The 12,914-nt window shown below is 31.4% G+C and overlaps 1 protein-coding gene across 1 annotated transcript; it reads right to left on the reverse strand.

Moving 5' to 3' along the window:
• Nucleotides 1–1,744: 1,744 nt before the first annotated feature.
• LOC117102797 (transmembrane protein 98-like) lies at nucleotides 1,745–10,909 on the reverse strand. The gene is made up of 5 exons (XM_033243211.1): nucleotides 10,691–10,909; nucleotides 9,820–10,009; nucleotides 8,341–8,466; nucleotides 6,201–6,260; nucleotides 1,745–4,030 (listed from the first exon to the last, which is right to left on the reverse strand). Exons 2-5 carry the CDS (start codon nucleotides 9,957–9,959, stop codon nucleotides 3,778–3,780), a joined length of 579 nt encoding a protein of 192 aa, XP_033099102.1. The 5' UTR covers nucleotides 9,960–10,009; nucleotides 10,691–10,909; the 3' UTR covers nucleotides 1,745–3,777.
• Between the last annotated feature and the right edge of the window lie 2,005 nt (nucleotides 10,910–12,914).

A 12,914-nucleotide genomic window follows, 5' to 3' on the forward strand; every position in this document is an offset into this window, starting at 1 on the left:
ACCCGAACTACTGTATACACAACATTTCATTACTTAAACAAACAAAAAATGAATAGGCATACTGATTAATGAGTAGCGTGTCAGTGAATTAAGCATTCACGTAATTACTGTTTAATGACTCAAGTTTAAACTGCATGACAGTTTTATATTTTAATAAAACTAATTACTTCTAATTTTAAATAGATTTTTCCCTGAATCTGTGACAATTAGTTATCACGCATAGACCTGTGCTAAACGTGTGACAAATTTATGAACATGCATGTGTTTCTGCAAAATGCATGTTTCAACTAAAATCACTTTCAAATGCGGGACCATCCCACATAATGCGAGATGGTTGGTAACTATGGGAAATAGCACATACATACTTTACAAAAATGCATGTCCCTCACTTTAAAAGGGTGATAAATTTTGATTGCAAGTAATTAGGGTCGGCTTGACCATTAATACTTTTGTGTCACATAACAGCCTATATACTGATTTTACCGGAGTCGTTTTTTTTAAAAGTCAATTCTTATCCTACAATCATCAACCTAATAATAATTATCGACATCATCATCACTGCCATCATCATCAACATCATCATAACCACCTCCACCACCACCATCATATCAACATCATCAATATCATCATAACCACCACCATCATTATCATTATTATTATTATTTTTTATTATTATCATCACCCTCATCATCCTCATCGTCATAAAGGAATGGCGCATTAGAAAAAAAAAATAATGAATTGTTTTTTACATCACTCCAGGTGGCGTTCTACATATAAGCATTACTTAATAGACTACAAAGAAGACTTTTGAATTAGTAACAAATGCGAGTACAGTATTGAACATTTTGGATCATTAATTCACTAGTTAAATGGGAATTCTGCTATCATTTTATGGTTATTGTTTGTTATATAATGTAAGTGTTAACGGCTATTATATGTAATTATTTGTTTATCTGGTGGTAATTTGAATCTATTCAACCATAAGCCTCTGTGGGCTAATGGTTATGATGCTCGCCTTGAGAGCGAGGTTCGAATCCCATGAGAGGAATTTTATTACACAATTTCTTTATTCATTTATTTACAAAAATACATTCGTTGAGAGCTATTTTTTTAATTTGTTTAGGTTTACTTTTATAAAAAATATTTAGTAAATGGTGTTAATCTTTTTAGTATTTTATCAATATCACGGCCTTGTAGAACACCTTCGGGTGATACAAGCTGTTCTGTGTTTAAACAAAGCCTTTATTTTTATTATTAAAATACTGCTGTGGGAAACAATGGTTGGATCTTGGTTGAGAAACAAAATTGATAATGCAGTCACGAGCTGAAAAGTAAACAACCAGAAATACAACCAAACTTTCGGACAATGTATATATACATAGGCATAATTGATGGTTAATAAATACAAATCAATGGTTACATGATTTGGACAATATGTTGATCCTGGGCAATCCCCCAAAAGCTACAGCCTTTTATGTATTTTAGATGTTTAAACAAATATTATAGAAATTACTCTTCTGAACTTTTTTGCCCCGGGTCATTCACTGTAATCCTCAAAGGCTAAAAAGACATCAATACCGGTGCATCCTCTAAAAGCAGCAAAGACAATCAATGCCATCATCAAAGGCTCACCACTACTTGTGCATCCTCTAATGCAGTAAAGACAACTGCTAACACTGTCATCATCTAAAGGAGCAAAGACCATCACTAGACTCTTCCTTCAATTATGATACTTGCAAGAGACTTTTCTTTAAAGCATATATTCAGATATAAATCAAAACAAAATACAAATGCACATATACACATAAAAAAATAAACAAATTGGCTATATTGTAGTTTTGGTTAACATTATCAGCCTCTGTGAAGTTGTAGTGTTCACTTAAGTATTTGAAATCCCAATCTTATTTTATCTTATCTTATCTAATTTCTATTTAAATTATATATTCAATTAGAGATGTTACAATACCACTGATCCCATTAAAATTAAACATCAAGCACTCAGCAGTATTGTGTATAAATCATATATAAATCTTGTAATGGAAAAAAGTTAAATATTAAGCAATGCTATACATTTACATTAGCTATCACTTGGAAATTTAGGAACCAGATACAGAAATGATGTGTTGCTTTTAAGTCAGTCTGTGTTTTAATTTGGAAAACACTAAATATTATAAATAAAACTTCATGACCTACAGAATTTTAAAAATCATATAATTTTCTGCCAGCCTACTTCAAGAATCTATGCAAAGACTTCAGGAACATATTGTCAATGAGTCAATTGAAGAGGGAAGTATCTTTCCAGTTCCATTATTATTTGAAAGCTTACAGTATAACTTATATATACAAAGTAAGCAACTTATATAATTACAGTGATGGTAATTATCTCAACACAGACACCGTATTTATTTGAATAAAAGGCCCTGCTATAAATAAACGCCCATCCCCCACTAAAATAAACACCCCCTTCAGAGACCCAGTTGTACTAAATGCCTCCCTCAATAACACACCGTTGCATTTATGTTCAAATTAACGAAAATGACTGTAAACAAAACTGTTGGAAGCAACATTATTCTCAACATATTCTATTAATGCTCTACTCCAGTAGAATTAGGACTAAATTTTTTTTAATTCTTCAGAATCACGCAATAACACATTTTAATTACGTGTGCTGTGAGTACAGTGCGTTTATTTGAGTATATACTGTGCATATCCATTTTACGCCTCCCTCGAATACAGTAAACGTCCCTTTGAACCCTTCTCAACAATAAACGCCTGGTCAATTTATTTTAATATATAAGGGTATACTCTTAAATTATATAATGTTGTATAATTCAATAAACTGACAGATGAATTATCAATCACCTGTGTCTATTGTCTTCCAAACAACAAACCCATGACTATATTCTTTGAACTTTCTAGTATTCACTTCTAATCAGCTATTATTTTTTTTAACTAATATATAAAAATAAACTTGCTATTTTACAAACACATTTTGATAGTAAATCTGTACATAAACTGTAATATCTTAATCCCTATTTAATGAAAATGTACAAAAAAACCCAGGAATGTCAAATATTTCATACTTGTAAAGGTTATTTATAAGCTATTTCTGGGCATTGTTAATGTTTTTGTTCTGTACATGGCACTACTGTAAATATTACAAGATATAAATGTTGCTGCATGCTGTTTGCAAAATCAACATCTATTCAGTATTTTAATTCATAATTTGAATAAGTACAACTCTTTGACTCTCATGTATAGATCCTGTACAAGATTCTTTTGCTTCAAACACAATATATGGATTTTGGTTTGTAAACCAAGGTGTGGACACAAACAACACAAAACGTTATTGTCATGAATATTTGCCCCTCATAATACTTAAATGCTGATTGTTAAAAACTCACTAATACAGTATATACATGACATAGTCATTTATAAAACTGAACAAGTTCAAATTAATTCACAATGGCTCGCATCATTTCATAAAAGTTTGTTTCACACTCTTTAGAGGCCTGTAAATATCCAACATTTTGCAATATTGAAAATCCTTTAATTGGCAAGGTTCATACTTGTGAATAACAAATTTGTTTTCATCATGAATAAAGTCTTGTTTATGTGGGTGCAGTCCTTACTGCTAAAACTTAAAGGCTCTCTCTTTTGACTGGCTGATTTGTATGAACACTCAGTATCAAGAGATAATTGGTAGCTATAAATATATCTGTTGGTGATGGCATCAATGTCCATTCTACCTCTTGATTGATAATTCTTTTCAAACTATTACACAGGAGATGACGACAGTTCGGTGAATCTTTCTTCCACTAGCGGTTGCTGGGTGGTGCTCTCTGTTGCCGAGGAGACTGACCCATTACGTGAATCTTCCTCAGACGCTAATGATGCCGCCCTCAATATTTGCTGATGTTCTTCCATTTGAAGCAGTGCAGCTTCGATCCATTCCAGGTTTTCTGTCACATGACAAGCATTTTTTGTAACGAGAACTAGATGGTTGACGGACAACATTAATGCTGCTGATCTGAAACAGAATTTAATAGTTCGTTTTAAAAAAATATTTTAAAATAAATCACTGCAACTAATGTTCATCAGTAATAAATAACAACATTAATGCTGCCAATCTGAAATACAATTTGATAGTTCATTTAAAAAATATATTTTTAAATAAATCACTGCAACTAATGTTCATCAGTAATAAATAACAACATTAATGCTGCGGATCTGAAACACAATTTGATTGTTCAGTGTTCATCAGTAGTAGATAATAATCATATCACAATAATAATTAATTTAAATGTAAATATTTTTTTTAATATGACAAATTTCACTAATAATTATGTGGTGTAAGTTTGTTTTATTTATCAATGTGTAATGTACTTTAATATCATGTTAAGTGAAACAAATTTTCTCACAATTTCTTAATGGACAAATAGTTCATTTTGTAATAATAACAACAATGAAGATAATGACAACACAGACAACCATAAAGTAGTAAAGCACTTTATATGATTATTAACGTTATCTTACTATCCCATTGATACAATTGTTCTGAGATATATTAACAGGACACCTTTTCCGTTGTGATAACACACTAATAATACGAAATTAGAAATATATAATACTGATATACAGTACATGTAACAAATGATTGAATAGAGTGAGATTGGCTATGTCTTAATGCTTTATTTAAAAATGAACCATTAAACTATAGAATTACTGTCAAAATGATTTTTAATTATTTAATTTAATAATAAGATGTACAGTAGCCATGTTTATGTGATGAGAAAGCAAATACATGCAAAACAGGTCACCTTTTCTGTTATGAAACACACTAATTAATAATGGGATGTTAGAAACTTATATTTATTATTTATATAACTTATAAATATATATTAAAATTTTTTTTTAATTTTATTTTTAACTTCATTATTTTTTGCTTTTATTTTTTTTTGCCTTATTCTGCTTTTAATTATTTTATAATCAATTTGATTTTATTTTAAATTTTTTATTTATATAATATGTATATATGTAATAATTTCTTTTCCTTTGTCACTTGGCTTTTTTTTTAAAATTATTTTTTCATTTTAATTTCTTTGTTTTTATATCTATATTTCCTTTGTTACTTGTGTTATGTATTGAGGGTACCTAATGATCAGCTCCGGCTGGATGGACCACCCTCGTAAAATATTGTTGAAATAAATAAATAAAATAAAGAAATATATTATAGCGATATACTGTACATGTAACAAATGATTGATTTGATAATAGAGTGAGAATGGCTGTATATTGGCCTTTATTTCGAAATAAACCATTAAAAATAGAATTACTGTCAAAATGATTTTTAATTATTTAATTAAATAACAAAATGTCACCATGTTTATGTCATGAGAAAGCAAATACATGTAAAACAGGCCTCGTAACAGAAGTTTTTCTTCCCAGACAACACTGCTTAAAGTCCCATTCCCGGCAAAATTCCAGTTCTTAGAAAAAAAGATTTTTAAATATCATACAGAATTGCTAGTTTAACTGAATTTAGACATTCCTAAACATGAAACAAATTTGATTTTCCTTGTGTTCCACACAAAAAATAAACACAAGATAAATTTGTTACATGTTTGATTTTGCAATAGGTCTGCAAAGAAATATTGTAGGTGCCGAAAACATTAGCCTAGCAACACTGCTAGGCTAGCCTTACCTCGATTTAGGTTCTGTTGTCATATATAAAAATGGCCGACATTATATTCTCCATTGCTAGTACTGACACTTGTGAAATATATAAAGCCTACACAAAAGCGAGAGCATTCCAGCTAATGCGATCTACAACGATCTGCAATGCGATCTGAATTTGCCTAGTAACGAAGTCGTCAGGTATATAGTAATCGCCTATGAGAAATAGTCTCTATTTGTCATTTTTTTATCCTTTGGTGTAAAACTAAAATTTATGCCAATATTTATCCATGGTTTATAATGCATTTTTTTCTTTAAAAAAAAAATTTCAGTGGACTTTTGCCAGGAATGGGGCTTCAATACATTGTCAGAGGATTATTTTGCAGAATTTCACCATAAACACAGGCCGTGGAGAACATTTCATTATTGTATGTGTCCAATAAAATATCTTAGGACATCAAACTTGTTACGAGTATTAATACCTTGTATAAGAAAAAAAAATACAAATTTTTAAAAATGCCTACCTTGCTTCTATCAGTTTAGGATCTATTGGTGGGTACATTGAACGAACCACATCGTCCACCCTGTTTACAAATAAGAAAGGGTTATAATAATAAACATGGGTCAAGTTGATTTGGGTCATAGTGCCACAATAGTATTATGTACTTATTTAAGTCACAATACTAATACATACCAATTACAGGTCAAATTGATATGGGTCATAATGCTTGAAATTGTTGTTATACTGTACTAGGGTAAGTATGTACAAAATAAATGTGTGCATGGGGCAATGAAAATGTTACTATGACAATATTTTGTTGATGATGCTGAAAAAAGTTCTAAAGATTAGATGGTAATGGAATTCATGATGAAACTGTCAAAGGTCACGGTGAGCTTGATAAGGGTCTGGATGATGCCATGAAGAGGTATGATGATGCTGGCAAGGGTCAATAAGATCAGAGCCGGATTTGAGTTCTATGGAGCTTGAGCCTAAATACTCTGTGGCTAAAACACAAAACCAGATATTTGGTGATTTTCCCTGGGGTTCGGGGCCTATTTTCCCTCATTGGGGCCGGTGGGCGCCCCAAAAGCCCCTATGTTAATCTGACCCTGACTAAGATGTCAATGAGGGTAATAGTCTTGCTGCCAAGGGACATAGTGCTGTTAAGCATCATGATACAGGGATTTCAAAAGCTGCCGGCGCGCGACGGAATCCGCTGTGTACATCGCACATGTGCGTCGCCTACTTTTTAGGCTGTGTAAAAAAAAAAAAGGCTACCCATGCAGAGATTGTGTGGTTGTCCTCATGGTACACAGCGATACATGGCTAGGCCTATATATATTTACATTTACTCAAAACTTACTTTATATTTACTCAAATCATAGCAATTGTCTAATGCTTGTTTATTTTAAAATCCGATGTGACAGTGATGATGATAATTTATCTGTTTGATTGGCGAATATCTCACCGCACTTGTTGCTAAAACAACATTGTGTTGACAGATCTCTCACTCATCGTCACCTCTGACACTTACATGACCTCATGATAATAGAACTAACTGAGCCTAACACAGGCTGTTAAATGGTTTCCAATTGGATTGGATCGTTTTACACTGTCCAATCAAATCTTTTGTTTATGAAAAGTTGTAGTCGGAGATGACACCGAAGTTGTAAAGCAAGAGAAAATTGATGGTTTTTTTTCTCAAAAAAGGCCAAAAAGGGTAAGTATTTTAATGAACATGTGATGGTAGTGAATTAACAAAACAGTAGTAAAATGATTCATGAGTCTGATCATGAATGACGATTGATGGGCCTCTGGAAAGGCCCACGAGGTTTTGCTCACTCATTAGACCTCTATCTCTATTTTCACTAGGCCTAGCGCCTAGAAGAAGAGGCTAGCTATAGAGTGAAAATACAAAGTATAGGCTAGTACAGTCTAGTTAGGATACGCAATCCGTTCGGTTCCAGCAATTAATTATCGTGGATAGCCTACACATTGTTTACTTAAAAGGATTATTTCACCATACATAGACCTAGTAAAATATTGTACTTAATAAAAACTTATGATAGATTTAAGCAAAACAAAATAACAAACAACATGTCACGTGACAGGGGCCGACTGACAAATTAATTGTAATTTAACTGCTGGCCTATCTTATAGGCTTGTCTACAGTACCAGGAGTAGTAGTACTGTAATTCCTACTGGTATATGATATTTTTTAAAGCTTTAAAAAAAATCATTAATTTTTTTCCAGATGATGATTTCAGCAATCATGATGATTTCAGCAATCATGATCATGTAGCTGAAGATGATGTCCAGCCACATGTTGAAGACCTATTGGCTGAGGGCAATTTCAAAAAAGGTAATTAAGTATGTAGAATGCTAATTACTCATACTTATGTAGGATTGTTCTTTTCAATTATTAAATTAAATTATATAAGATTATACATATATGAATTATAAATGGAATACAAAGATATAGTCTTAATTTGCCACAAGTTATTGAAGATAAGTATTAACAAGATCTTTCAATTGTACTGTAGACCTTCATGAAATTATCTAGAGAATACATACAATAAATATAATATGATATTAGTGGTACATTAACATTTTCTAAGATTTAGATCTAACGGAAAATAAATAACAATGAGAAACAAACTTACGAGGCATCATCGACCCATTCCTCATCCAGGAGTTCTGGTAGGTTTGGGTTACTAAAGCACACATCATTCAACTCTACCTCATAGTCTGCTGGAAGCTCGGCATGGTGGACTAATGTAACATTTTGTCTGATTGATTAAAAATATGAAATATTACAACCATATACAGAATAGGCCTATACAATTTTAAATTTAATTCCGAGTTGTTTTTTACAGATTTCACCAGTAGTAAATAAAAAAAAAAACCCTTACAAAACATAGTCAATATGTGTGTGATTCTTACACAAAATTAGATAATAAAAGTAGGAGCCATATTAGTCTATAGCATAAAATACAAATGAAATGAGTACAGTATCACATTCTTCAGACTAACAAAATTTATTGAGACACTAGCTAGCGAAAAGCTTGTGTCTCAATAAATTTTGTTAGCCTGAAGGTGCTAATGTACTCATTTCATTTGTACTGTATTTTACACAAAATTAAAATTAGACCAGAGATAAAATACAGTAATGTGATATTGTTATTTAGTACTACATACAGGTAACATATTACAGATTTTTTTTTATGTATGAAAATGGAATAAAATAATTGAAATATAAAATAAGGAATTCGAATATCCCAATGGTATTTAAACATACAAAATAATGTATACTACAGTATAATAGAATTTCAAATGAGTAATTAATCAGAGATTCATGTTTTGAAAAATAATCATATATTGCCACTATTTCAATAATAAATTATGAACAAATAACTGGCTGTTTAAATTCATTCCTTCCCTGCTTCACTCTTTTAAAACCAAGCTAAAGACCTTTATTTTCTATCAAGTTTTTCATTAATTTAACATGGCATCCTTATTCTGTTTATTATGTACAGCACATTAAGAGCTTGCTTACTTGCGTTATACAAGAATGAATTATCATTATTATTATTATTACTATTATTATTATTCACTCCTTTCCCCTATTTTTATGGCGGATTATAAACATTTAAAAATTGGTGTCCTATTAATGGGTCGATTTTCACTACATTAAGGGGTATTTGATTTTTTTAGTTTCAATCTACACCCTAACAGGGCAGTACAGTATAGGAATATGGATATTTTTCTATGGAACATTCTGCACTACACACCAGACTCTCACTTCATATCATTTTGTTACATAAAAGACAATGACTAGAGTACTATACAACAGGATTTGCAATGTATAGTTCAGACAAGGACATGTGTGCTAACTTCCTCTTGGATACCACTATACACATAATACCCAAGGCAATGCCAAGGCCAATGTAAACAAAACAGCTGAAAACCCAATTAAATTAATCTTAATATAATATGCAATTACATTTATCATCATCATCTTAATGATAATCTGGAATCATTAAGATGATCTGGAATCTACACCTTTATAATTTTTATTTTATAAATTCAGTATTATAATTTGAAATTAGAAATACTGGTATTGATGCTTTATGACCACTTACCTTTGTGTTGATACTGTTTCTTTTAAGGTTAGATCTAACATACGGCAGTATCTGTGCTTACATATAAGTATCAGTCCAACAAATGACATAATAAAGACGAAGGCAAGCACACCAATTGCAACAGCCACTACAGGGTCCATGACTGGTTCCCCTCAGTTGTAGGCCTATGTTTGTTTCTCAACAAAATAATCTGTTAAATTTAAACAATAGTTTTATTAATTTACTTTGTGAACATACACCTTTGAATTAAGACCTCCCATGCAAAAGTGGTTCATTCAACTTATATACAGAAGTATCACTATCAACTTAATAGTTTAAATTACAGGTTCAATAAAAAAAAGGTTTGTAAAAATCATCCATAACTCAAAACCAAAGAGGTATAACAATTCATCTTTAATGTAGCTCCTCTTCAAATCACTTAATTGAATACAATTAAAGAATTAACTAAAGCTCCTTAAAATAAGATTAATAACAAATGGAAAAGTACATCCTACCAAGGAGTGATTAGGTAGGTGCTTCAATTTAGCACCTTTTTTGGCATATTTATATTGTAGTATTGTTGGTTAATCGGTATCTATACCTTGGCTTATCAGGTAGTAGATGGTTAGCCTAGGTATTACAATCACCAAAAAAGCTCATATCAATATAAATAACATTTATTTAAACATCAATACGAGTAGAATCATGTGTTCAGCCTCCTACGACAGGGCAAACAATGCCCTATTTAGGCGCCGGAGTTACTATTTTCAGGCGATAGCGTAGGCTGGAACGCTTCTATTACTACCCAGACAGGGTCAACATAGCTAGGTTGGTGTTGTATTTATATAATGTAAATGAATGCAATACCAGTTGGTATGGTTCTTATTCTTACCTTTTCCAGGTGGAAGAACAATAGAAACAATTAAGTAACTACATTAGTAAATGCCTTATTGATCATAATACGCTGCAGTAATAGCAATTACACATTATGTAACAGCATCATGTATATCAATATAGTACGTACGTCGTAGGACCAATGAATTAAACCATAATTTCCTTGACATCCGGTAGCGCCATTGTACTTTGTATACATACAATGGGTCACTGAATGCTCTGTTGGTGCCGTACGATGATGGTAAACACATAAGCGACTATTATCCAATCAGAAATAAGAATTGGCATCACATGAGGGAGGACTCCTCCTTATGCGATACAATTGATTTGGTGGACCAAATTAGATGACGTAATTGCTATGGAATCTATAATACTTTATTAATTGTAGCCCATCTATTATCATTTATCATAAGCATCAGAATTAATGAGTGTAAAGTACCTTTTATTAATAATTTTGACAAAATAATATTAGTTTAATGATGAGTTAATTTTTTTTTATTATTTTAAAAAAACACCACCAAATTCCATGGCATAAAAAAATATTATTTAACAAATCGTCTTTAGGAGTTTATTATATTTGGTTTACATGCATATAAACACAGAAAAGAGAGATTAAATGTTAATAATGTTAGTATTATTAGTTATGATGACAAAGTTTCTATATGTCTTAGTTTATAATGCTTTTCTTTGTTTTTAGAAAATGTACTTTTTTGAAACATTTTTATGTTAATCATTATCTTATTTGTTCCAAAATAATTGCATTTATGTAATGAAATATAGAATGAATTGTACAATTTTCCATTTAATACAATTATAACATATACAATTATTTGTTAAGTAGATACTATTGTATAATAATAATTTGTAGATTACATAATATGATTTATGATTAATAATAATATAAAATGATAATAACTAAATTTTCTATGCATACAATTTTCTCTGTATTTTTTTTATCAAAAGATTTTATATTGTTACATTCTTATCTGTTATTTTGTTAAACTTGAATTCTGTTTTTGTAAATCAAGTGAATTTGCGTTACCGCATAACTGGCTCCAGGGGGCGGTTGTCAGTCCACTGCATCCACGAAGCAGCCTATTAACGAACTGCACCTGTATTTTATACCCTGATAAGAAAGTGAACAGAAATTCACTTTCAAATCAAATTTCAAAATATTATTAAATTAATAAGTAGGTCTAGAATGTTAAATATGGCCAATATTGTTATTCGAATTTAATTTAATCATTCATCATCTATTATTATGAAAAAGAATTAGGCCTGCTTTTTGTAGGCTATGCGTTTTAGTGGATAATTCACGATTGTTCTTACAGACACGGCCTGCTTAACTACACATCCGAGCATTTTCTAATTTGTTGAAATTATACCTACGAAATACATGAATTTACAGTTTAGGGGCCCTGGTTGGGCCGAAAATTTGGCTCACTTCACGACATGCAACGACAATGAGGGACGCTTCGTCCCACTAATTTTTGTTGACGTTTGGGAACATAACATTTCACGTTCGTATCATTCAAAATAATAATTTTGTTACTAAATGTTCGTTTGTATATGAACTCTATACTGATGATAGGTAGGCATTGTACAATTTAGAGAAAATTCATCGTATCCATTATTATCAATACGGTCCCGGCGTCATTCCTTGAGCACGATGTAGGCCTACACATGGCATGGGTCATATCATGTAAAGATAATTATTTGTCCCGAATTATAATTTGTATTTTTAATGTATTGCTAGAGATAGGTCCCTGCATTCAACAGACCTATGTGGATATTCATTGTACTGTTATTCATATCAACTATTGCCCCGGCGTCACTATTTTGGATCAAGACGGCACGTACGAAATTATCTTCAATCACTCTTCCTGATTTCACGAAGTGCACACGGCAATCGGGCCGCTACGTAGGCCTACCTCTCTCTTATCATGCACGATAATACTTTCTTCCTATTTACTATTTGTATATGAATGAAATACTAATTATAGTTCCGTGCATTTTAGAATTCTGAGAATATTCATCGTAATTGTTATATTTTTTAAGAAACATCGTACCAAAGTTATCTAGTTTTCTACATTAATTAAAGTGTATGATGGGCTATAGACAGGGTCTTTGTCTAATTAAATTTATATCACCATAAGCTATAAAAATGTGTAAAATGTAAGCATGAATCTGTACTTACATCAGTGGCGTATCTACTCCCCACC

This window comes from Anneissia japonica, unplaced genomic scaffold (genome assembly GCF_011630105.1).
Source record: "Anneissia japonica isolate Jap-2015-1 unplaced genomic scaffold, ASM1163010v1 scaffold1005_len2656397_cov198, whole genome shotgun sequence".
Lineage (NCBI taxonomy): Eukaryota > Metazoa > Echinodermata > Crinoidea > Comatulida > Comatulidae > Anneissia > Anneissia japonica.

Excerpts from the sequence above, each read along its gene's own strand:
- LOC117102797 (XM_033243211.1), bottom strand. The coding sequence starts at position 9,959 with ATGGACCCTGTAGTGGCTGTTGCAATTGGTGTGCTTGCCTTCGTCTTT. Across the intron at positions 8,467-9,819 it reads GAAACAGTATCAACACAAAG|ACAAAATGTTACATTAGTCC; the intron begins GTAAGTGGTCAT and ends TTAATCAATCAG. Across the intron at positions 6,261-8,340 it reads GAATGGGTCGATGATGCCTC|GGTGGACGATGTGGTTCGTT; the intron begins GTAAGTTTGTTT and ends ATTTGTAAACAG.